Source organism: Thalassophryne amazonica, chromosome 1, assembly GCF_902500255.1.
Source record: "Thalassophryne amazonica chromosome 1, fThaAma1.1, whole genome shotgun sequence".
Classification (NCBI taxonomy): domain Eukaryota; kingdom Metazoa; phylum Chordata; class Actinopteri; order Batrachoidiformes; family Batrachoididae; genus Thalassophryne; species Thalassophryne amazonica.
This window is the reverse complement of record NC_047103.1, coordinates 130380095-130407044: the sequence shown is the minus strand read 5'-3', so window position 1 is coordinate 130407044 and position 26950 is coordinate 130380095. Positions and strand designations below refer to the sequence as shown.

At 41.2% G+C, this 26950-nt stretch overlaps 1 protein-coding gene across 2 annotated transcripts in view; it reads right to left on the bottom strand.

Moving 5' to 3' along the window:
• Positions 1 to 26950, bottom strand: part of filip1l (filamin A interacting protein 1-like) — a 380097-nt gene that overhangs the window by 226578 nt on the left and 126569 nt on the right. The window contains exons 2-4 of one of the 2 annotated variants that reach the window (XM_034174527.1): positions 22192 to 22516; positions 6064 to 6237; positions 5786 to 5964 (exon numbers count right to left, since the gene is read on the bottom strand). In XM_034174527.1, coding sequence (XP_034030418.1) covers positions 5786 to 5964; positions 6064 to 6237; positions 22192 to 22503 — 665 coding nt within the window. In that variant the 5' untranslated portion in view covers positions 22504 to 22516. The remainder of the gene's footprint in view (positions 1 to 5785; positions 5965 to 6063; positions 6238 to 22191; positions 22517 to 26950) is intronic. The other variant, XM_034174536.1, reaches the window with a different exon arrangement.

The following is a 26950-nucleotide window of genomic DNA, read 5'->3' as shown; positions in this document are numbered from 1 at the left end:
TTCCGTGATACCAGGTTGAATATGTTCACAATGCCCATTTGCTAACTTGACCTTTGACTCATCATCCCATCTTCAACCGCTTATCTGGGATCGGGTCTCTGGGCAACAGCTCCAGCAGTGGACCCCAGACTTCCCTTTTCCGGGCCACATTGACCACGTCTGACTGGGGGATCCCGAGGTGTTCCCAGGCCAGTGTAGAGATATTATCTCTCCACCTAGTCCTGGGTCTTCCCCGGAGTCTCCTCCCAGGTGGATGTGCCTGAAACACCTCCCTAGGGAGGTGCCCGGGGAGCATCCTTACCAGATGCCCAAACCACCTCAGCTGGCTCCTTTCAACACGAAGGAACAGCAGCTATACGCCGAGCTCCCCACGGATGACCGAACTTCTCACCCTATCTCTAAGGGAGACACCAGCCACCCTCCTGTGGAAGCCCATTTTGGCCACTTGTACCTTGTGATCTAGTTCTTCCGGCCATGACCCAACCCTCATGACCATAGGTGAGAGCACAAATGAAGATTGACCAGTAGATCGGGAGCTTCACCTTTTGGCTCAGCTCCCGTTTCGTCACAACAGTACAACAGAGCGAATGCAATATCGCCCCTGCTGCACCGATTCTCCAACCAATTTCACTCTCCACTGTCCCCTCACTTGTGAACAAGACTCCAAGGTACTTGAACTCCTTCACTTGTGGCAAGACCTACCCAGAGTACGGAATCCATCAGTTCCCTGCTGACCTTTGATTTACATATACAAACTCATGCGGTATACCAGTGTACATACGTATAAACTCACACTCACAAACAGATACAAATCTAAGCAGTGATAGTTCTGAAAACGTGACTGCCCTTGCTGGGTGGGTGGTAATAAGTGTTTGTGGTCTCAAGGCCGGCCACAAGGTTTTTTTTTAATGTCTTCACCTTGGCTTTAGCATCGTCTGGCCTTGACGAATAAGCTGAGGTCGGTTCAAGGCCACTCATTTTTACCTATTTTTTGCACTCATTTCCCAGCAAACAAAAAAGCATCCATCACATTAACTTTGTGCATATGATGTTCTATGCATGCAGTGATTGAATACATTGTCTTCCAGTCACCTCAGTACTACATGCACACATGGACGGATGCTACGCTACACCATATCTACAAGTATTATTATGTAAAAATCTTCCAAAACAGATTTGACACTATCCAAGCATTATTATATACCTTAGCCCAGGTAATGTATTAATGTCTTACACATTGTGCCATGAAAGTACCCTAAAGGCTATATAGGGTCGTGTCCAACTCACTTGGCTGTGGGTTGAAGTTATGCACGAGTCTGTAGTTAAAGGCTGCAGCAACTACAATACACTTTGTATAATACTTTCTGCCTCGTCCTTGCCCTCAAGTTTCACTCAGTTTTGGTGTTGTCTCGGAGACTCAGGACTCGGACTTGGGAGGTGAACTCAACTACACTAGTGGTAATAACGACAAGTTCATAAATTGTACTGGCTGTATGTCTTAAATTTAATGTCAAATTATGTGCAAGATGCACATTTCTACAGTCTCTGATGGAGTATTGTTAGAAATTGGAACCTGACCAAGGTAATGGACAAAACCACTATTCACCAAAGTTTCTATTTGATCCATATGAAACGTTTTCAAACACACAAACAAGAGTTTTAAAAAATGATTTGTTGGTAGAAATTCCATCTGAATTGGTTGTGAAATTTATGCATTTCTCTTTGACTGACAAACTATAGCACTCACAGCTTTCCAATCAGTTGCAGCAGCTTCCATTTGTTTTCATTTCCAGTAAAAGGGCATGTCATTTCACTAAAATACTTCTGTGATGGATTGTCTGAGGCTTCCTCCATTTCTTCTCCTCTGGTATCCGAGCATTGGAACATCCTTCATAATTGCAGCGCCAATAATTTTCTGTGTTACAAGAGAAGCGAAGAATGATTAAATAAAGTAGTATTGGAGATTCCCAAATCCTTAACTCCTCTTTGCCCACAAGACCTCATTTGTCTGTCAGCTGAAATGATTCAAAAGCCCCTGAAATCTTGAATATATTAAATTGAACTCTTAAAGACATTTGTAGTCTCGGAACACTTAGGAAACGAGGCATGACAGGCTTCTAAAAAGAAGCTGTAATTTTGTCAAATGGAATTACTGCTGGATTACTGCTTATTTTGGATTAAAATTCAAACTTCATTTATACTTTCAAAGTTCTGAGTGATTCTGATGTAATTCTCAGGCCTCGATCATGCTTCATGAGATCATAGATGAGGTTTACTCTGGATATTCCAACCCCGTCTCACAGACTGGGTTGATGGCCTCACAGATTTTGTGATGGCATCACGAAAAGTAATTAATCTATGGTTTCTCACGAAAAGTGACAGATTTTTGTGAAGGGAGTACAAAATGCGGGGGGGGGGGGGGGTCAGTGGGGGTTAAGGTTAGGGTTTGGATTAGGGGAAAGGGTAGGATTAGAAATAGTAAAAAAAAAAAAGTGGGTCATGAAGAAAAGTGAGACTGGGCTTGATATTCATGCTTTTGACATTGTTTCATAATTGCACGCAACACCGGGAGTTTTTTACTGCCAGTTTTCTTGAGACAAGTCAGGGGATCATGAACATTAATCAGACATACAAACAGGTTTTGAGAACTACCTACATAACACAGATTTACTATACAGTACCATACCGAGTGACCATGGTGGAAGGAGATGGGTGAGGGAAGCCACAGGACACTCATGACAGCTCGGAAAGAATTATAGGCTTGTGTGAATGTGAGTGGAGAAACTGTGAATGGAGAAACATTTACTTGCTGCATACCCATTCACAGCTTCAGTTTAGAGTGGAGTACAGAAGTACTGTAAAACCGATCACCTCTAGGATTGGGTTTCCTATATGCCTTCAGGCAAATTGCAGCTGAAATTTCACATGTTCTTTGAAAGAAAATCCTCCTCTATACCACATCATCATCAGCTGTATAACTTGGTGATACAATGGCCAAGAGTTGCACTGTGCATACTTTCTCTAATCACAGAAGCCTATATCTCCTTTAGGGCCCAGTCAAACTTAACACAGATGAGCAGGTATCAAGCAGAATCAGGCAGAATGGAAAAAAAAGGCCAAAATTCGAGCCACATTCAGGAGGGACAGATATTCCAACAGTTGTGTAAGAATGCCATTCGACTACTTAGAATGTGGGTGGATCCTGCCTCGACTGATACGTGCACATTCTATGTGTATGCTTATAAATGCAGTTCACATGTTGTTGGAACACAGTACAAATACTTAGAATGCTGTCAGAATAATAAGAATGCACATCGTATGCTGTACGGGTGCAGTTCAATTGTCACCTTACATCTGGTTGGAAGGCAAGCAAAAGGAGGGGAGGAGGGACCATGGGTGATCTCCTTCTGTTTCTTCCAAGACCTGCCGTCCTTGTCCTGGATTACATGTTTGAGTTCATAAAAAGATTTTCCTTTGAAATCCAGAAAGGAGGGATGGCAGGTCTTCATAAAAATGCCAAATACAGCACATGCTCAAATGCTTGTTTGTTCAGATGTGCGCACTGCCCCGCAGCTCTGTGACACACTGACTCGCAGCACAGCACGTCTGAATGGGGTGTTACAGCCATGATAACATAATATTACAAATACATTTTCTAAATGGTAAGATGGACTGACAATTATTCCCACATAACTGAACTTTTTCTCAGTAGTTGTTTAATTTATTAATATATTGTGAAAAATTTTATATCCATGGCATGCTCACACTAAAAAGGCCACACAGATGGCACCACACAAAGGCTCATGGATACTGTGACATCCTGTGCAGACAATCTACTGACTTACAGTACTTATCACAACGTCTACTCTGTGTTTCTGTCAGACAAACTTAACTCAAGCCCTGACAAACAGCAAAATAATCAAATGATGTTTTTGTGCATTCAGTCTCTCTTCAGTGTCTCTAAATTTACACACTGACAGTAAAACAATCTGCTTTAAACATAAAATACTACTCAAACGTAGTTAAGGACATAACAGACCAGAGTAGAGTAACTAGACTGTACAGCTGTGTTACCATTATTGCTTCCAAACATATTTTGTGGATATCTTTGTATATGTCAGGATTCGCACCAGTCCTGATCTGTGTCATGTTTTCTCCTTTGTCTGTGTCCTTGCCCACCACTTCGATCCTCAGTCTTTCATCTTCTGTTGTTATATTATTGGCACTGGTTTTGTTTTCAGTTCATCATTTGTTGTCTGTTTTTCATACCTTAGTCACGTGTCTCTGTTAATTGTACTTTAGTAACTTGAGTCATAGTTTGATTCTGTTGTTCTCTTTTCTTTGGTAATACTTGTGTCAGTAGTTTTATTTTCTGGTTATCAGTTATGTTCTGTTCATCATACTTGAGTCGTGTGTCTCGTTTCCAGCCTGCCATTGTTTTTTGCCACTGTATAATCATTAGTTTTATATCCAGTTTGCTTTTCTTTTGTTTTTTTTTTATGTTGAATGATCTGTTTATTATTACTTTTGTCACATATGAGTTCTGTTGTAGTTTGTCTTAGCATTTATTTTCTGGTTGATCCCCTTTTCAGTTCTTGCACTTGATTCCTGGTTTGATTCTTTGGTGTTAGGACTTTATGTTATTTCTTATTTATTAGGTCTTGGGTTTTGTTTACCTTTGGTTTTGGTATTTTGTTTGCCGTTCACTTTGCTTTTTGTCTTACTGCACTCTCTTGTCTGGTGTTCAGGGTTTGGTATGGGTGTGTTTTCTCCCTTTTGTTTGCCACACCCCTCTTCCATATTGTCCTCCCACACCTGTGTCTTGTTTTTCCTAATCGCCCCCTACCCTATTTAAGGCCTTTGTGTTCACCACCTCTCCGCCAGTTCATGACTTTTTGTCATCGTCCCAGACTTTTTCCACTGCCTTGTTTTGTCCTCGTTTGATTGCCTGCCCGTATTTTGACCTTGAATGTTTTGACCTTGCCTCTGTCTTGCCTTTGAACTCACGCACCATGTACCTGAACCATGCTTGTTTTTTGGACCATGCCTCAGCACCATGTCTCCCTGTACCTCCAACTCTTTGAGTGATACACTGTGTACTGAACCTTTTGCCAGAATACTAGATGAAGCCTTTTTTACTAACACTAACGTTTCCGTCTGTGAGTCTGCATTTGTGTCCTACCACCTTCTGTGCCACGCCAACCCTAATCATGGCAGTATATATATGATTTGTATATGTGGCACTTGGCGGTATTCTTGTGCAGAGGAATGTGACCCACACCGTGGAGGTGCACACCAAAGCTTCAAATTCATTGAACTTTGACCACACGACATTTCCTCTGACCTCTGTACCAATGAGTGTAAGTATGGGCAAAGACTATGCTCACAATAGAGGAGAGGCTAACGCTAATAACCTAATTTACATGCCATGATTTTGAGAATTACACAACAACAAATAAGTTCTTTTCAAGATCAAAGTGAAAACAAAAACATACACTTGCATGCTAAAATGTAATCTTTGATAGTTTGTTGTCCAAACAGATGACAGATGGTGTTTCTATCAGACACACAGCAATCAATCAGAGAATGACATTGACTGAAACACTACTCCCATACTCAAGATCTCTCCAGTTACTTTGGCTCATAGTACTTCACTAAAGGTCTTCAGGAAAATCAAAATGAAATCCCTATGCACAGTACAGTGTCGGTGCTCTATGTGTTGGGCTGTATGTTGAGAGAAAGGCAGCTGTACTCTGAGCATCATTCCATGCTAAAGTTCACTGACCTCTCGCGCTCTTGCTCCAGGAGGTTGGTGAACTCATCACTCTTCTTCATGAACTCTCCATGGTTCCTCTTCTCATCCTCCAGCTTGTACAGTGTCTGTTTGTGTGATTGCTCCACCATCAGCAGCTGCTCAAGCATCCGCCGGTACGACTCCTTTTGCTTCTCCACTAACTTGTCCAGCTGGTGGGACAACATCAAAAATGTCTGCCAATTCAATATGAGCAAGAAGTGATGTGTGTTGTGTCCTAGTGTTATGGTGGAATTTGTTTTAATCATTACCTCTGCCACTGGCTTCTCATAGATGTCCTCCTGGAAGATGTCAGCTTTACCCTGGATGGCGTCTCTCTGCAGGGCCTGAAGGACCTTCTGTGGAGTGACGAAGCCATATTTGGCTTCCAGCAGGGCCAAGTCAATCTTTTCTGCTTTCAACACTGTGATTACTTCATCCCTGGCCTGTTGTGGGAGAAGAGTATTAACTTGGCTATACTGAAGCAATCAAATTATGACCTAGGCTTCACATTAGTGGAGCTTTGTCAGGTCTCTCTTTGCCTCACAGGCAGTTGCCCTTTGCATTTGGGCAAAAGTGCTTAAAGACTTTTTGAACGTTCGTAACTTGGACCTTCTCCACAAAATGTTCTTATATTGTTCTTAACTTGTTATTAACAAGGAGAACAAAAATGCAGAAATTTGGTGGCCGGATCATTTATCACAGATTTTACAAGGGGTTTGACCCCAGCCTATTTGTTGAGGATATTAAATGTTCAAATTGGTCAGCAGTTCTTCAGGAGGAAGATGTAAACACATCTTTGAACACTCGTATGGACATCTTAGGTAAAATTGTTGATAATCATGCTCCACTTAGTAAAAGCTCTATTAAAAGCAATAGTGCTCCATGGTTAGATGAGGAGTTAAAGACCCTAATGAAGGATAGGGACACTGCCAAGGAAGTGGCTCTCAAATCTAAATGTTTTTACAGATAGAACACATTATTGTAGATTAAGAAATAAAGTGACAAAATTTAATAATACAAAAAAAGAAAGCTTACTATTGAACAAAGATCTGCAACTCTTTGAATGATAGCAAGCAACTATGTAAGGTATTACAGGAATTGATGTGTAAAAAGCCAAAAAATCTAAATATGTATGTGGAGGCTGATGGGGGCATTATTAGGAAACCATATGATTGGCTAATCACTTGAACAACTTCTTCATAAACAAAGTTGAAAATTTGAGATCATATATGACTGTACTGTTTTAACAACAACGTGAAACAAATTATGAGTGGGAAAGCTTGTTCCCTGGAGTTCAATGCTGTAAGTGAGGAGAATGTGGAGAAACTGCTACTCTCTCTACCTGATGATAAATCAACTGGTGTTGATCATCTTGATGGCAAAATTTCCAAAATTGTTGCAAATATTTTGAGTAAACCAATTTGTCACATATTTAATAGAGCATTGCTCAGTGGTGTTTTTCCTGAACAATGGAAAAGGTCTAAAACTGTACCTTTACTAAAAGATGGAAAATTAGGGTTCACTGCCTCTAACTGCAGACCAATTCATATTCTCCCTGTTATAAGTAAAATATTTGAAAGGTTACTGTTTGATCAAATGTTACAATACTTTGTGACAAATGATCTGCTTACAAATTCGCAACATGCCTACAGACCTGGTCATTCAACTAGTACTGCATTAGTGCACATGGTAGATCAGTGGCTAACAGATCTGGATGATAGAAAACTAGTGGGTGCTGTACTTCTAGACTTTACAGCTGCATTTGATGTAATTGACCATGAAATCCTGTTGTTAAAGCTAAAATATTATGGGTTCTCATCTATGTCTCTGTCACTGATAAGAAGTTACCTTACTGACAGAACTCAGCAAGTATTTTTTTAATGGAAGCTTTTCCATTCACAAACATTTATCATGTGGTATTCCGCACGGTAGCTGTTTGGTTCCTGTTGTGAAAGTGTAAGTACACGGACCCACAAGAGGGGGCGCAAATGAACGGACAATGGAATAGGTCAAATAACACACTTTACTGTTGTGAATATGCACAACAAGTACAACAGATTACAAATAATAGACAAAGTCGAATTCACACAGGTGTCGTGTGGGCAGGCTCGAAGATAGGAGACGCCTCTCCAAAGTAGAACCGGAACCACACGGTTTCCTCCGCCACCAGACCCCGGGAATACTGGAGCCGCCAAGTCCCGAACTCCCAGGTGGCCACTGCCTCCGCGTGTCGGACCTGGTACTGCTGGCGAGGAACAAAGGACAATTAAAGGAGGGCGCGCTCGCACCCAGGAATCCGAACGGCAGGTACGTTACCTCCACCTCTCGTTGGAAAATACTCAGAGCAAAACACAAAAGTTACAAAGATCACTGTTAAACAGTCAGCTGAGCACGTTACCCTCTCAGTAGAAACGATATCTCGGCAATGAGGTGGAGCTGCCGTCCTGCTGATATACCCCTCTGATGATTGCTGTCAGCTGTCTCAGGTGATGGGTGACAGCTGTCACCCTGGCTGCTCCTGTGTGGCGGCAGCGCCCTCTGGTGCCTGGAGCCCGCACTCCTCTGGTGGTGGTGGGCCAGCAGTACCTCCTCTTCAGCGGCCCACACAACAGTTCCACTCTTATTCTCAGTTTTTGTAAATGATTTGCTTAATGATGTTATGACTGCAGATGTAGTATTATATGCAGATGATGCAACTTTGTTCTTTGCATCTCATTCAATCACTAATCTTGGCCAAAACTTACAAACTCAATTCAGTGTCATTATTAATTGGGTTAAGGAGAATAAATTGGTTTTAAATATTTCTAAAACCAAATGCATTGTTTTCGGTACTAAATATATCTTAAATAGACCTTGTGACTATCGATACAACTACGAGAGAGCAAATCTCCAAGACTAAACTTTTGGGTGTTAATTTAATCAGCTCTTATGGTCTGATCAGATCAATTATATTGTGTCCAGGATGGGCAGAGGTGTCGCTTTGGCGCGAAGGTGTGCACCATGCTGTCCACCCTTGGTCATGAAAACAGTGGTCCAGTCCCTGGTTTTGTCACATCTGGAGTACTGCTCAGTCATTTGGTCTAGTGGTAGACAGGGACATCTGAAAAAAATGCAGCTTGTGCAGAATAGAGTTGCCAGGGTAGCCCTTGGTTGTTCTCATAGAACGTGTGTGAATGAGATGCACACCACCTTAGGGTGGTTAAAGGTATAGGATAAGTTAAATATAAAGATACTTTGTCATATGCACACTGCCATCTTCAAAGGGTATCCAACTTTCTTTGTAGACAAATTGGTGTACAGTGGCTATTGTCATCAACATGTTACTCGTCAGGTTAGCTTTGGTCATTTAATCGTATCTTTCTCAAAGTCCAACTGTATGAGGAGAACAGTGTTATTTAGATCCTCAGAAGCATGGAACCATTTGCCCGAGGGCATACGGCAAAAAAACTGTAGATATTATTTTAAAGAGATTTTAAAACAAAATTGTATGAATGAATTAAAAAAAAGCATAGACTTTGGACTGAGTTTAATGTTGTGAAGAATCATGAATTGAATCTGTTAATTGTATGCATTATTAATTGTTGAAATATAGTTGTATTGTGATTTTAAGTTTTTGGACCCCAGGAAGATGAGTAACCACTTTGTGGAAGCTAATGGGGCTCCAAATAAATAAATAAATAAATATCCCAGTTAAAATGTTGCCACCACAAGATGGAACTAACCTGAATTCTGGATGGTAACCACCCATGCAGACAACCAGTCCATCCCCACCTTTTGAAATTAACCATTTATCTGTAGCAGTCAGACCATGGACATGGACATGCCCATGGCCTTCTGAAACCACTGGGATCCTCAACAGTGAGGCACCTAATGAATCACATGCATTGTCGAAGTGCATGTCATGCTTGTCATCTGAGTCTCACTCAGTAATCATACATTTGATATGAAGTTATTCCAGCAGTAGTGAAGACTTGCTACCATCCAATCATCACTTTTGGTCACTGCTTAGTACCCAGAGAGATCTTATCTTATAGTTAGGATTAGTTTGTGTGGCATTGACAACATGACGTAATGTGCACATACAGTGCCACAAAGCGGTACCGTCCCCTATGTAGTGTAGCCTCAGAATAAAAACTGGTAACAATCTGGATGGTCTTTTTCCTCTTTTGTCTGGAGCACATGACATCTATGAGTTCCAAAAACAATTTGAAATGTGGACTTATCAGACCACAGCACACTTTTCCACTTTGCGTTTGTCCATTTCAAATGAGCTCGGGCCCAGAGAAGGCAGTGGCATTTCTGGATGTTGTTGATGTATGACTTTCGCTTTAAGTTTTAACTTGCACTTGTGGATGTAGTGACGAACTGTGTTAACTGACAATGGTTTTCTGAAGTGTTCCTGAGCCCACGTGGTAAGATCCTTTGCACAATTGGTTTTTAATGCAGTCCTGCCTGAGGGATCGAAGGTCACGGCCATTCAATGTGGGTTTTCGGCCTTGCTGCTTACGTGTAGAAAGTTCTCCAGATTCTCTGAATCTTCTGATTATATTATGGACTGTAGATGCTGGAATCCCTAAATTCCTTGCATTTGAACATTGAGAAACATTGTTCTTAAATGGTTGGACTATTTTTTCATGCAGTTGATCACAAAGTGGTGATCTGCACCCCATCTTTGCTTGTGAATGGCTGAACCTTTTGGGGATGCTCCTTTTATACCCAATCATGACACACAATTAGTGTCCTCAGTTCCCAAACACTTAGAGTGTTTTTAGAAGGAAAGGTGATGTAACACAGTGGTAAACATACCACTGTCCCAGCTTTTTGAAACGTGTTGCAGGCATCCATTTCAAAATGAGCAAATATTTGTACAAACAATAAAGTCTATCAGTTTGAACATTAAATATCTTGATTTTGTTATGACAACATTCAACCTATATTCAATTGAATATAGGTTGAAGAGGATTTGCAAATCATTGTATTCTGTTTTTATTAACATTTTACACAACGTCCCAACTTCATTTGAATTGGGGTTGTAGTTACACAAGAAACATATGTACTGTGAAGTGTGGGACAAGCTTCAAGATAAACTCTTCATGTCTGAACCTGATAGTGGAGTAAGCGAACATACCAGGCATCTTTGTAGAGCTGAACTACAGCGGTACAAGGAGAAAACTGCCATTTTGGGTACTTGCACACAGCACTGGGTGTGTTGTTTTCTTTGTTGACTGCACCTAGAGCGACACTGCCAGCCTTGGAGTTCAGTGACTTCATGGTGTACTTCGTGGAGAATCCTTCACCATACACCTTACAAACAATGAAAGCCCACAAGAGTATGGACACCTCCAAGCCTGTCAGATCAGGCTAGAGCCTTCACTCTGCATGTTATCACTGCACGTGTAAGTACACTCAAGAATGTGGAGCAAAACTCAGCTGAGTCTTACTCTTTTTTTCATGTCCCATTGCGGCTTTGATAACGAAATGAGTAACATAATCGTGACACGTTTTTATTAAATTTTATTATATCTAACCCTACCCTGAGTGATAATGTTCATCATTATTAACTTTCTTGAATTTTGTGTACACTGCTGTGGGATTGTGGGGCAAAACCCGGTGCTGTGTGTCCACTGGAATCCTGTCGAAGTTCACATTCTCCTTCTGTCCATGTCTGTTGTGACAGTGAACTGCACAAGAAGTCTCGGGCATGGTGTAATAGCAGAAAAAAAAAAAAAACAGAGGAAAGATGAGTTGAGATGGTTTGTTTACACAGCCAAGTGTATTATGACTGGCTAAACTTGAGTCTCAGCCGCGTGGCACTGCCCTGCATGTGACCTGTGATGAAAACAAGCAAAGCTTATATTTCTAATATGTGACATACTGCTATCCTGTCCAGGGTGTACCCTGCCTCACACCCTATGACTGCTGGGATAGGTTCCAGTCCCCCGCCCCTGTGACCCTTCATTAGAGTAAGTGTATATAGAAAATGGATAGATGGACAACTTCGGGCAGGGTGGTAGTCAAATGGTTAGTGCACTTGCTTCCAAAACTAAAGGTCCTCAGTTCAAGACCACCCACTCCCATTCTCTATATGTGTCCAGAAGGGTATCAACACAGTTAGTTGAGACTTAAATTAAACTACATGATGCGCTGATTCCAAATACTTAAAACCTAGTAACTGTCCTTCATTACAGATGGTACCTTTGCTCATAAAATAAAATAAAACACACATTAAAGTCCATATTGGAACAGATCCAAGGAACCTACACAGAAAATTATGCACACAACATCTTGAACCAATGGGTATGAATCCTGGACCAACATTTAATGAATTATATTATTCAGCCTTATTCAAGCATTGCATAAACTGATACACCAAATTTCTCATTACATCCTGAGAGCACTGTAGATTAAACACTGTGCAGAAAAGTGTACTTGTGTACTCTCTCATATTGAAAGAGATATCAAGAAATTATTTTAAAATATTATGGTACATGAAGTTTGTTTATTAATTATTATTATTATTATTATTATTATTATTATAATTCCACCAAAGTCGGACTGTGTACACAGGAGAACAATACGTTAATATGTTAATTTCACTTCAGTATTAGCTTGGGCCTCCTGCATTGTCTGTATCCATTGACATCAAAACATTAAGTGTAAGTGACACCAAAAAATGTGCACAAATAATCACTAAAAATGATGAAATGTTGATATTTTTAAAAATCCTGAACAATAAAAGTCAATGATAAGTGCACAGGTGAAGGATAAACTACAGCTGTCTGAAGCCTGCGCTCTATTTCAGCCCTCAGCCGCGGCCATATTGTTGCTACGTCATCACCAGAACGGCACCTGCTGATTCAAGCCCAAATCAATTGCAAACACAGTGGAGGTCGAGCTGTTTCGAGTCTCTGCTGTATTGATCCGCGACCGGCACCTGTTCATTGTGTCTGTGGTGATGGATCGAGTCTCAGCTGTACTGATCCGTGGCCGGAACGATCAGCTACAGGTGTAATCTGTTCATTGCTGCCGACACCGTGCGCCGGGCGCTCATCAATAAAAGTGCTCCACTCACTTGGCAATCTAAAGGATTCTGTCAGCAAGAATTAACTGTTGTGACACGTATAAAAAACGTGCATTGCCGACCCGCACCACTCGGTGGAAAAGGGGCTGTCAGTAGCTTGTAAAAATCCATCAATTAATCCATCAATTAATGGGACTATTAAGATAATGGTTCCGGCAGTGATGCCACTTCCTCCTTCTTCTCTAATGTCGGGAGTCACCAGGAAGTTTCCTGGTTTTTAGTGGAATAAATCCCAATATTTACCTATTCAGTAACTGCGCACCAGGAAAGGATAAATTTCAAACTCTTGTTTAATTTGAGGGCCCCTTCACACATAGTACAAATAAGTACAACTCAGGGTGACTCATGGCGGAACAGCTCATATGAGCAAACTACAAAAACATCGAGCTGACAGGCAGGCGTGCATGATGCCACTGCAACGGTTCATTTTCAAGTGGGAGCATAATGTGAGCAGCTGCAGCATGTGTAACCACATCGCACAGCTGCTGTGAAAATATCAAAAATAAAAAATACATGCCACCCACGGGATTCGAACCTGCATTTTCCAAAAGTGCTGATTGCTAGTCAGAAACTTTACCACTGAGCTACCATCACTGTTCTGTGAAAGGTGTGGGAAAATGCCTGATATGAAGGACATGGAATATTTAAAAAAATAAATAAAACCACACACCATATAAAAACTCTGCATTTTATTGAATCCCTCTTATCAAGCGTACAATACAAGTATGATCCGTCTGTTCATCTGTAGATGATCCATGGTCACAGATGTACAGTCATGAAATAACATGAATGAGTAGCAGGGTGCTCTTATCATGTCCACATCGGCTGGCGGCATGTCCTGCCTGACACTCTTGTCTTGTGGACAACACACCGCAGGACAGACACCGTGACGTGGAACAGAGCTCACGTGGGTGACGTGACATTCAGATTGCCCACTGCGTATTATGATCTGATGGACTGGATCACCTGGGATAGCCTGTCAATATGCACGGCGTGCACGCACTCGCTGCAGCCCATTGCACCAGCGATATATGTTTTTATGTATGTCCACGTGATGTCAGCAAGCAGACACATGCACGTCACAGTGGATAGTTGTTAGTTCATGTCCGTCCAAACATGGTATGTGTTCCCCAGCCATAACATCCAGAACAACAGATCTCCAAAGCTACTCCTGTCAGCGGACACACGCCCTGTCAGTTCAGTGCACACACCAATGTGTCACTGTGTCTGTTTGTAAAGCCACACTCATGGGACACTTAGAGAAATTTCACATCCAACTCAACAGTGATCGTCTGCCACCTGTTGTCATGTTAATAATGCGAGCGGTGTTAGATGTTTGTGCATGCCACCTGGAATTTGGCCGACACCTGCCGCGAGAGGGTTTAATGGGCTCTCACAGGGCACACTCTTTCAGCCGCTTCTGTGGGCAAACAGTTGTAGAAACAATTGTACGAGGCGTTAGAGGCAGCTACGATTTTACACGCATTGCATACGATTCCTGCCTCATGCGCACTTCATGCGCAATTTGACCACATTCATACTATGTGTGAAGGGGCCCTTAGTCTTAAATACAAAAAAAAAAAATTACGTATCGTGTCACCTACACTTTAAAGTACTACTCAGTATGTACCCATTGTATTTAACAGCTCACTTTGTGCAGTGCTACATCAGTCATGTATGTCTTGGCATAATTCAGTCCTGCCAGACTACAGAATAGTGCCATATTGTTACTATGTTGTAGTTGTACTTGATAAACATCATCTGGAGTGGTTACAGAGTCCAATGCAGGATCTGCGTACACGATGGCAACCTTCACATTGGAAGATTGCTGCATCTGTTTGTGTGTGTGCTGGTTGTGGTTGGCTGATTCTCAAAGTCTGGCTTTTGGAATTCTTCTGTTTCTTTTCAGTGGCTATTTGCAGGGAGAGTTCTCCATTACACAAAGCTTGTGACACTACATGTTTCCATGCTTCCCTTTTTTCTCTATAACCATGTCAAGAGCCTTCATGTCACACTTGCACACATCATATGAAGCTTTTTCTTTCCTGGGATGTCACAATCAAAAGAGCATCCAATCATTTGCTTTTAACATTGACGAGAGGGTTGAATTTGTTGCTGCACCATGCTAATGAGCTGAGCTAACTTGCTAAAAACTGTTTTCTGTAAACCAAGTAGGATGTGTGACAGCAACTGTGCACTTAAAGGCAGAGAGGAGAAACTAAATCTTCAAAAGGAGACAATGTTATTTGAAAAAAATTATTATTTTTTTTTTTAAGTTTTGAATCAATAGGGCACCGCAGTCTCGTTTGAACCCTGCATGATATCGCAGGATTTGACCACTTATGGGGACCTCAGCTCCCGTTGTGCAATATATACACAGCATAACTTCACACGGACAAATGGTGTACTGTTTTATTTTCGGAGTGGAGAAGAGAAGATGAGGCGGTTTTGCAGGCAAGAGAACGTAGCTACTCTGGTTAGCTGTGTAGGCTAACACTTATGACTTACGACATCTCCCACTCCCTTTGACATGTTTGTGCTTCGGGTCATAAACAAACCGCAACACGTTCACTTTTCACTGCATTGTTAATTTTTATTTGCATTTTCACTTTGTTTGCATGTAATTTGCCTAAAAACCCATTGAAAATGCTGTGGTTTTTCTCCCGGGAGTAGAGAAATGACATCATATGTGTCATATTTTACCCCTTTAGCGGCCACCTTCAAACAAGACTGCGCTACCCAATTGTCAGTTGTTAAAGATGAGAATCATGATTCTGACATGAATTAATTAGTTTTTCAACACCCCTAGTTGATAGTCCTTGATTCAGTCCTTGGTATTCCCTGAACAATCACCTCAGTTTTCTTCAGGCTGATAGTGAGGCTGAAGAGGTCGCATGTAGCTGTGAAATGGTCAATGAAGGACTGGAGATCTGCTTCGGAGTGTGCCAAGATGGCTGCATCATTTGGAAAGAGCATAACCCCGATGAGCACTTTTCTTGTCTTGGTCTTCAGGTGAGAAATGTTAAAAAGCATTCTGTCAGGCACAGAGTGGAGGTAAATTCCCACAGTGGCTGATCTGAAGGCATGTCTGAGCAGCACTGCAAAGAAGATTCTGAAGAGGGATGGTGCAAGGACAAAATCTTGTTTGACCCCGCGTTTTACTTCAAATCTGCCTGACATGGAGCCGTCGTACTGAACTGTGCTCATTATACCATCATAGAAGAACTTGATGAGGCTACAGAGTTTGAGTGGACAACCGATGATATGAGCATATCTTGAGCATACATCCGCCTTCATCGTGTGGCTATATCGAGATAAAAAAAAGCGTTAAAGCGCTCTTGAATATGTACCTGAGTTATTTAACAAGTCTCACTTCTTCCAGTGCAACACCATTCATGTAAAACTTTGGTAAATCCACAACTTTTTTAGGACAAAATGGCGCTTTTCTTTGGGTTGCTGAAAAGGTCACATACTTTAAACAATTTGTTAAACCCAACAACCTAAAGTGCAAGTAATACCAGGTAATCAGTATACCTCATGTAGTTTACCCATATACCTGGGGACAAAATTCGACCCTGTCTAATACTGTTAGACATGCCAAAGGACTCAGAAACTTCATTCCCCTATCTAAAACGATGCACTCCAGTACTTTGATAACAGTACTTGCCAGTGCAATTGGACGATAATTGTCTTTAGTCATGACGTTACTGGCTTGATCTTTTATTATAGGAACAAGAACAGCACAGAGTCTGGAAGGGCACCATGAACTAAAAACCTAGTTAAGGGCCCCTTCACACATAGCGCAAATTTGGTCGATTTGTGCATGAAGTGTGCATGAAGCAGGAATCGTGTGCAAAATGTGTAAAATCATATACACCTGTTGCTACAACTATTTGCGCACACCAGCGGCTGAAAGACAGAGTGTGCACTGTGCAAGCTCATCGATCACTCTTGCAGCAGGTGTCGGTCAAATTCCCAGTGACACACACGAACATCTAACACCACTCGTTTGGCACTTAGAAAATGTGTGGCCATTCGCACTATTAACACGACAACAGTCAGCAGGCAATCATTGTCGTGAAATTTGTCTAAGTACACAACGAGTGTGGCTTTGGCCTGTGTGCTAAACTGACAGATGGTGTGGCCACCGACAGAAGCAGCTGTGGAGATGTGTCAATCTGGACATCCCAGCTGGACAACACGTACTGTGTTTGGATGGACATGGACTAACAACTGCCCACTGTGACACACGTGTGTCTGCTTGCTGTCATCATGTGGACATAAATAAAAACATATATTGCTGTGGCGATGGGCTGCAGTGAGCGAGTGCGCGCACACTGCAGCCCATGGACAGGCTGCCCCCCAGTTGAAATGGACCGTCAGATCATAACACGCAGCGGGTGATCTGACTGTCATGTCACCCAAGTGAGCTCTGTTCCACATGATGCGGTGTAAGTCCTGTGGTGCACCCTCCACAAGACACGCGTGTCACGCAGGACACATGCACAGGGACAACTGGACATGATCACAACACACTGCTTCTCATTCATGTCATTTCATGACTGTATGTCAGTGACCATGTGTCATCTACAGAGGAACAGACAGATCATATTTGTATTGCCCGCTTGATAAATGCTGTGTTTTTATATGGTGTATGGTTTTATTTTTTTAAAATACCTCCATGTCCTTTCTGATATCAGGCAATTTCCCACAGCTTTCGCAGGATGGTAGCTCAGTGGTAAAGTTTCAGAGCTTTTGGAAGGCACGGGTTCGATTCCCATGGGTGGCATGTAATTTTTTTTTTTTTCACAGCAGCTGCACGATGTGGTTACACATTGCGCAGCTGCTGTGAAAAGCTGCTCTGAAAAGCTGCTGTGTCCGCATGCACGGAACCGTCGCAGCATGTACTTTTTCTTTTTTCTTCACTGCTGCTGCGCAGCTGCTGGCACTGTGTTCCCGCATGCACAAACCGTTGCACTGGCATCATGCACACCTGCCCGTCGGCGCAATGTTTTGTGGTTCACTCATACAAGCTCTAAAGCTGTGAGTCGCCCTGGAATTGTATATACTTGTATTCGCACTATGTGTGAAGAGGCCCAAAGATTAAGTAGGACTAAGAAATAAGAGGCTGCATATTTAAGATGTTCTTCCTAAATGCCATCTCCTCCACATGATTTATTCTTGTCCAAATTCACCATCTCACTTCTTCCTCTGAAAACAAATACTTTGATATCTGCTATTGTCTGTATCCCTAAATGCTAAATCTGTTAAGTACTTACAAAATGATTTAAATTCCAAATTAGAGGATCTTAGCTAATAATTCTTTACACATACTATTTTCATTCCTTTTAATAAGCCCAATGGTATATTTACAATGTGCTTTAACACCTCTTATATCTGCTCTGTATGAAAATTGTACACTGACCACTGTGCATGGCTCTGCAAGTTGCAGTGCATCTCTTTCAGCTGGCCAAGTGTACGACAACCTCATAAATTACTGAATGAATGGACATACCAAGACTGTTGTCTGCAGTACTTTTGAAATGAAGAACTGTTCAGTCTGTTGTGAACTGGTATTTGCTGCCGTGCATGCAGTTTTGTCTTCTGTTTGTGCACTGTGACACAGATTCAGTGAGCTGTCTTTTCTGTTTACCGTGCATCCGGAAAATATTCACGGCAATTCACTTTTTCCACATTTTGTTATGTTACAGCCTTATTTCAAAAATGGATGAAATGAATTTTTCCCCACAAGATTCAACACACAATACCCCATAATGACAATGTGAAAAACATTTTTTTGAGATTTTTGCAAATTTATTAAAAAAATAAAAACAACAACTAAGAAATCACATGTACATAAGCATTCATAGCCTTTGCCATGAAGCTCAAAACTGAGCTCAGGTGCATCCTGTTTCCATCATCCTTTCTACAGCTTCATTGGAGTACACCTGAGGTGAATTCAGTTGGCTGGACATGATTTGGAAAGGCACACAGCTGTCTACATATAAGGTCCCACAGTTGACAGTGCATGTCAGAGCACAAACCAAGCATGAAGTCAAAGAAATTGTCTGTAGACCTCTGAGACAGGATTGTCTCGAGGTACAAATCTGGGGAAGGGTACAGAAACATTTCTGCTGCTTTGAAGGTCCCAATGAGCACAGTGGCCTCCATAATCCATAAATGGAAAAAGTGCCGATCCACCACAACTCTTCATAGTGCTAGTCGCCCTTCAAAACTGAGCGATAGAGGAGAGAAGGGCCTTTTCATGTCATTATGGGGTGTTGTGAGTAGAATTGTGATGAATTTATTGCATGAATGAATTTACTTCATTTTGGAATAAGGCTGTAACATAACATATTTTCTGGATGCACTTTATGTTGGAGTATGTTTTTTAATCAAAGCAGAAGCTGTTACACATATTGAAGGTGTATTTTCAGCAATCTATGTTTTTGGTCAAACTGTTTAAAGTCCAGACCTGCATGAAAGCTCAATTGCCCCCCACCATCTGAGACCAGAGTTATTTTCAGTTTTGTTTATTTTTAATTACAATTTCATTTCATTTCTGAGATGCATTAATGCATCTGGCTATGTGCATAGGGTATGTGCGTCATGCGTCCCCATCCAGTGTGAGACTGTGTGACTCTTGCACTCTTCATGTCCCATGATTATGTTCTACCTGCAGTCAGAGGCGTAGCACCAAATCCTGGACCCTAGGTAATAGCCATATTGAAGACCCCCCCCCCCACACACACACACTGTTATGTTCTTTTTTATTAACACAAACACCAACTTTCTAATGCGTAGTCAAACCAGGTCTAAATTATGTATACCTAAGATCACACCTGGGAGTCAGAACCCTTTTTTAAAGTTGGGGGGGTCTGGGGGACCAAATTGCACCATAGAAAATGGTGCAGTTTGATCCCCCAGACCCCCCCAACTCAATATAGATACCTTTCAAGCTCACCTCTCTTTTCAAAGAATTTGGTTAGCAGCTGCTTTCCCTCATTTAGTTTTCTTTCCCTGTCCTTTTTTCTCTTCTTTTTTGAAATCCGGACTTTGATTTTTTAGGAAAGACATATTTTATTTCAGCCTAAACACTAGGGCTGCAACTAACTATTATTTTACTAATCAGTTCATCGGTGGATTATTTTTTCGATTAATCGTTTTGTTTTTGTTTGTTTTTTACTTACATGTGAGTTTTGCCATCATTTCTTTGAGTTATTAAAAGGCCTTTATCACGCAACATCAACGTTTGACCTTGTAACAAAGTTATGTTATATTCTCGTCAAAAACATACCTGGAGTAGTGTTTTGTTTTATTTTGCACATATACATCACCGACACACCACAAAGAGATTTCTATCAGGTTTCACCCAATTATGAGCATTTTTAGATGCCTACAGCAACTATCTCAACCACTGACAACATATTACAGCAAGAGTCCACAAAACTATTTTAAAGGCCTGACTAAAGTCGAATATGTGATCTTTAAAAACATATTTTCATGAAAAAAGACACAAATTTGCAGTTAACTGCATCTTATTTTTTCTTGTGTAAAAACACAGCTTAGATGTGGTTTGACCGAAACAAATTGTCATTAAACTTAAATAAAACAGGGATGAAGTGGAGGTTTAAGAGTCACTAGGTGTTCACAGGAAACAGTTATTTATTTCTATATTTATTTATTTATGTTCATTGTTAGTTGGATTTATCTTTTCTGTTGTGATTAATCAGGTTCTTTTTGTTTCTTTCTCTAAAATTGCATTGTAGCAGTACTGGTTATTATTACTATTATTGTTGTTGCTATTATTACTAATATATAAATAAAAAAGAAATTAAAAAATATTACAATTTGTAATACATTTGACTCTTTTACGACAACAAACACTGAGCCACGAATTATTATACAGAAAACAAATGCACACAAATGAGCTGACAGCTGCAACAGCTTAATGCTAACTTTAACATTGAAAATGCAGTAGACATGCTAACGTGTTAGCATCGGTCCTGTTTTAAAGTTATAAAATACATCTATCAACTGTTTCAGAAGACCATAACAGGTCAGATTAACATAAAAAGGTAAATATTATTCACAGACATATGCTTTTGGGGTTTTAGTGGCGAAAAATTAAGATAAAGCGAAATAAAACAGTGAATTAACAAAGCAGCATATTGAAGCACTGCTTCGATCTGCGAATCACTGCTTTGATTGGTTCAAGGTTCAAAGCAAAGCTGTGCTGCAGATACGGTTGATTTACTGTATATGGAAGAAACAAAACATTTCCGGTAAAACAAAATTATCTAACTAATCGATGACTAAATTAGTTGACAACTATTTTAATAATCGATTAAATCGATCCGTTGTTTCAGCACTACTAAACACCTCCTTTTTCTGTCAGATTCCTTTTGGGATGTGTGTGTGTGGGGCAGAGTGTCGCCTCTGCGCCTGGACTAAACCATTGTACAACTGTGTAGGGGTGGGAAGGGCCCTCAGAGATCTTTCAGTATTATTGTTAGAGCAGAATTATGTTTTGCAACATTTATATTAATTCTAATTATATTCTTTTACCACATGAATTGTATGGACATTAATAACATGCAGTACAAAATGTATTTAATGCCAGTTTTTTGTGCCCCCCCATGCTTACCCCCCAGTCTGACGCCCCTGCCTGCAGTCACCTGACCACACCTGATTTTTAGACTAATGTACCCATATGTGTTCAGATGTATGTTTGGTATTTAGAGAACATGGGCACAAGGGGTGAAACCCACATTTGTGTTGGGTGGAAACTTGGACTGACATTTCAATCACGCTGTACCCTTCTTTGCACCGAGCTCAGGCCCAAAATGTTTCTAGATACGTCTTGTCAGTTCTGTCTTCTTTGCCACTGCTATTTACAGTGTCTTCTCTTGAACAGATGTTTTAACATATCATTTCAATAAACTCATTTGTAGCTCTCAAACATGATATAAATATTTACACTGGATGAATCAAATAAAAATCTAAAATGTCTAAAATCTGCCTCTTGCTTGCTTACTTTGAGGATGTCTCTTTGTCTCTCTCAGTCCTCTGTGTCTTTTGTGAAAAACCCAACAGTTCCTGCTACACAAGTACAGTCCTGCACAGTACAGTTCCTGCTTCAGTGCAGGACTGACACAGAGTACCTTCAGCTGCTAGCTGCCAATTAACATGTGACCACAGCTACTGACTACAGTATGTGTCTGAATAGGGCCAGTGCTGGTGAGGTAGTGATTAAATGTTCCCAGAGCTTTAATCCAAGATTGCTTAATCATCCCTGCATGTACACTATGTATACCTGCAACTCTCCTTCCAGCAAGCTAAGCAGGAAGACCAGGTCATCTCTGGAAAGGTCCCTGCCTTTCTCCTGCCGACTGCTCTTCGCAGCACCACTGGCGCTGCCACTCCCACCAGCACAAGTGCTATTCTTGGTCATCTTTTGGTTCCTCTGAATGGTGCCGGTCTCATATGGTTGCTCGCAGCGTCGGCTCCTACAAGCCACCCTTCCTGAGGGATGCTCCTGCTCTGTGGTTCGTTTACATGTGTCCTCCTGCTGATGCAATGGCTTGGACTTGGTTGAATCCTCCAGACTGTTGCTGCGGGATCGCATGTTCCTCTACCTGCTGATAAGATAAATAAGGATGAGCTGTTTTATGTATTTGTTTTTGGATGTACATACACAACAATGTTTGTAGAATAGAATGCTGTTGTCAGTTTAGCTATTGCAATAAATTGACAACCAGCCTTGGCCTTAAGGCACCCTAAAGCCCATCTTTTTCAGGCACTGGCCTTGAATACTTTGGTCTTATCCTTAGATGCTTTGGCGTTGGATGCCTCCTTGACTATGGTCTTAGCCTTGGATGCCTTGGCCTCGAACTTAGCCATAGATGTCTTGGCCTTGGATACCTTGGCCTTGGATGCCTTGGCCTTGGATACCTTGGCCTTGGATGCCTTGGCTTTGGTCTTAGCCTTGGATGCCTTGGCATTGGGACTGACATCTGACTTGACTTTGGTCTTAGCCTTGGATGCCTTGGCATTGGGACTGACATTGTCTTGACTTTGGTCTTAGCCTTGAATGTTTTGACCTTGACCTTAGCCATAGATGGCTTGGCCTTGGATACCTTGGCTTTGGTCTTAGCCTTGGATGCCTTGGCCTTGACCTTAGCCATAGATGCATTGGCCTTGGATGCCTTGGTGTTGGATACCTGGGCCTTAGCCTTGGATACCTTGGCATTAACCTTGGATGTCTTGGCCTTAACATTGGCCTGAAAGTTGGATGCCTTGGACTTAACCTTGGATGTCATCACAAAGAAGGCATTTCCAAAATATGGAATTTTGCTATTCTTAAATGCAATTTAGGTACTTTAATAGCCTGTACAATACAGAATACAATGTTCCTGGAAACAAATACTGTTCTTTAGCTTACTTTCATAATTTACCATGTTTTGGACTTAACAGTCCACATTTGTTTTTGTTTTTTTTGTATGTACTTCCATTATTGTATGGCCTTCATTCTTTTTATCCCTTTATTTGAGTCTTGGTCTGAAGGTTTTAAGCCATGTAGCTGGGCCTTGAGGGTTTGGGTCTCGACTAAAGCACTGGTCAGTTTGGCTAAATTGAAGCAAAAAAGATCAGTATCTAATGGGACAAATTTAAATTCAGAAGGATTAAGTTGATTGGCTCAAAAGATGAAAGAGCTCTCATATCTCATCACTGTATAGATTTTTAGAACTTTGCAAGAACGAATTTCTTACTTTTTGGCCAAAGTATTGAGGCATTGGAGGTCAGAGATTTTTTTTTTGTTTTTGTTTTTTTTTTAGCTTTCCACAGTCATTTCAGACGTGCAATCTGTATGCAACATTTGACAATGTTTCTTAACATGCCTATTCAAATAATACCTCTATGGAAATGGAATGAGAAAAAAAAGTTACAACCCTTTCTCGTGTCAGAGATGTTTGGCATCAGTAAACTGGCAGGAAAGGTTGCTGTTAGCTGCTGAGAAATGCCAAATCCACTGTCTAAAATATGCATGTCACCAGAGAATCTGTGTTTGATAATATGTACGTCACTGTCATTTTCTCTTTTGCAGATCCACCTGCACATTCTGTGTACCCAGTAGGTATTTGACATTTCAACTGCTTTCAGTTTCCCTGCAGCAGTAACTCAAATATCAAAAGCTACTAATGATAACATGTTTTTTTTTTTTTAATACTGTATACAACATTAAAGCAGTGAAAGCTGCATTATAAGAGCAGGATGAAAGCCAGCATGCTTTCTGGTCACATCATTTTTTCCAGTCACAATTACTGTAGCTTAAATGCTGCAGCTATTTGAAAGAGCTGAATTATTATTTCTGTAAACTGAAATAATGATTTTTACACTGTTTTAATTGTATTTTGGTTATGATTAGGGCAAAGGTAAAGGTTAATTTAACACAGCTAAGACAACTACTGCAGATTTCACATACTGATCTTTTGCATTACTCACACCAAAGAAACTGATAAAACAATGTGATTTGCTGTGCACTTAAATTCCATGATTTTTTTCCCAGTCTTGTACATCTGGCTTGTTCACAAAAATGTCTAACTTAAAGAAGAAGAGAAATAAATAATTAAATATAGAATGCAATGCTAAAGTTCCCTTGACTGTATGAGCATGTAATCAATGAAAGAGTGTGAAGAAACAAAGTGAACTTTTGACCTCTTAAAATAGGTCAAGGTTAGCCATCTTTGAACTTGATCCAAGGGCTGTGTCCCAAGAATGCTCCCTGTAAAATTGAAGACCCTGGCAGTAACAGGAATGGCATTATGCTGAGCACAGACAGACGGACGGACAGACAGACAGATGCAAAGCCTTTGCAATAACTGAAGGCCATATTTTGGCCTCGGGTAACAATACTATGCAGACTTTTATCTGTAGTGTGACTTGTGCAGATTGGAGCACGCAGACCCCAGTCAGTTAAAGTTTACAACCGCACATCCAGCATAAGAACTGTGAGCATGGGGACACCCCAAGGTTGTGTGCTGAGCCCTCTTCATTCATACACTCTTCATGTATGAATGTGTAGCCTCCCAGAACAACACCAGTATCTTTAAACTTGTGGGTGACACTACAGTCATCGGTCTAATCACTGGTGGGGCTGAGACAGCACACAGAAGAGAGGTGGCACAACTGGTAGCCTGGTGTCGTGACAATAATCTTTACCTCAATGCAGACAAGACCAAAAAGATGGTTATTGATACAAGGAGGAGTGGGGAGCTGCACACACCACTATACACTGATGAGACAGAGGTGGAGACGGTGAAAACCTTCAAATTCCTCAGCACTCACATTAGTGATTTCAATTCAGTTTTGATTTATTTTCATTTCTATAGCACCAAATCACAAGAAAGTTGCCTCAAGGTGCTTCACACAAGTAAGCTCTAACCTTACCAACCCCCAGAACAAACACACAGGTGACAGAGGTAAGGAAAAACTCCCTCTGAGGAAGAAACCTCAAGCAGACCAGACTCAATTCACAAAACAAATATACAGGAAATGTTGCCGGTGCACAGGACAGGATTTCAGAAACAGACACCACGCCCATCTCTGGATGGAGCTGCACCTCAAAGAGAAAAAAAAAAAACTGAATCAGGCATCAGAAACCCAACAAATACAGTATAATTTGTCTGCATTAAGCAACAAGAAAAGCAAAAGAAATACTAAGGTGATCGCTGGCCACTAACCCTAAGCTTCACTAAAGGACCCAGACTTTAGATAAAGTTGAGGCCGCGGCCCACTCTGTTTCCTAATAAAATGAATTAAAAGAGTAAAAAGCATAGTAAGATACGATGCCATTATGCCAGCCATACAAAAGGGAACATAAGTGTGTCTTAAGTCTGGACTTGAAAGTCTCTCCAGAATCTGTTTTATTGATGCAGGGAGAGCATTCCATAGAACAGGGGCATGATAAGAGACAGTGCTGTGACCTGCAGACTTTTTATTCATCCTACGGACACAAAGTAGTCCTGCACCCTGAGAACGCAGAGCCTGGGCTGGTACGTAGGGTTTAATTAGGTCAGCTAGGTAGGGAGGTGCCAGTCTGTGAACAATTTTATAGATTAGTAGCAGAACCTTAAAATCTGATCTCACAGTGACAGGAAGCCAGTGAAGAGATGCCAAAATGGGTGCAATGTGGTCAAACAACACCTGACAGATCATCAAGAAGTTGCAACAGAGACTGTACTTTCTGAGAAGACTGAGAAAATTTGGTATGCAAGCCAAAATTCTCAGCAACTTCTACAGGTGTACAATTGAGTGTCCTCACCACTGCCATCACAATATGGTGTGGTAATTGTACAGTCCAAGACAGGAAAGCTCTCCAGCTTGTCATTAAGACCTCACAGAACATCTCTGAGGCAGCCTTCCCCTCACTGCAGGACATTTACCAAACCAGAGGCCGACATAGGACACAAAACCTCATCAAGGATAGTACACACCCCCAGCACTCACTCTTCACACTCCTACCATCAGGCAGATGCTACAGGAGTCTAAATTCCAGGACTACTAAGCTGGCAAACAGCTTCTACCCACAGGCCATTAGATCTTCTCAATAACTCTCTTACACACTGACCTCTCCACCATCTGAGTGAACTGTTATTTCACTGTCATTCTTCTCTTCATTATTACTATCATCATTTTTTTTCTTTGTCTAAAGTGTTTTTCTACCAGGTTTGTCAAAAGCTCTGAAAGGACACTTCAATGCAAACATGAATAATTCATGAATGAAGGCCAGAACATGACTCGAGGGGCCTTATTTTGACAATCTCTGGCACAGGTTCTAAAGCCCATAGTGCTTGTGCATTTGGGTCATGTCCAAAACTGTTTTGCTGTACAGTAATCTGATAACAAAGTAAGGTGCAGGGCATAAAGGGATTGTATTTAGTCACTTAATTAATTATGGGTGTGTTTTTGGCCATAACATGAAATAAAGCAATCATAGCCTTTAAGAACCAGGGTGTACTTAAGCCCGGGGCCCTCCTATCTCAACTGTGGACTCCAGTGAGAGATTTTCCAGT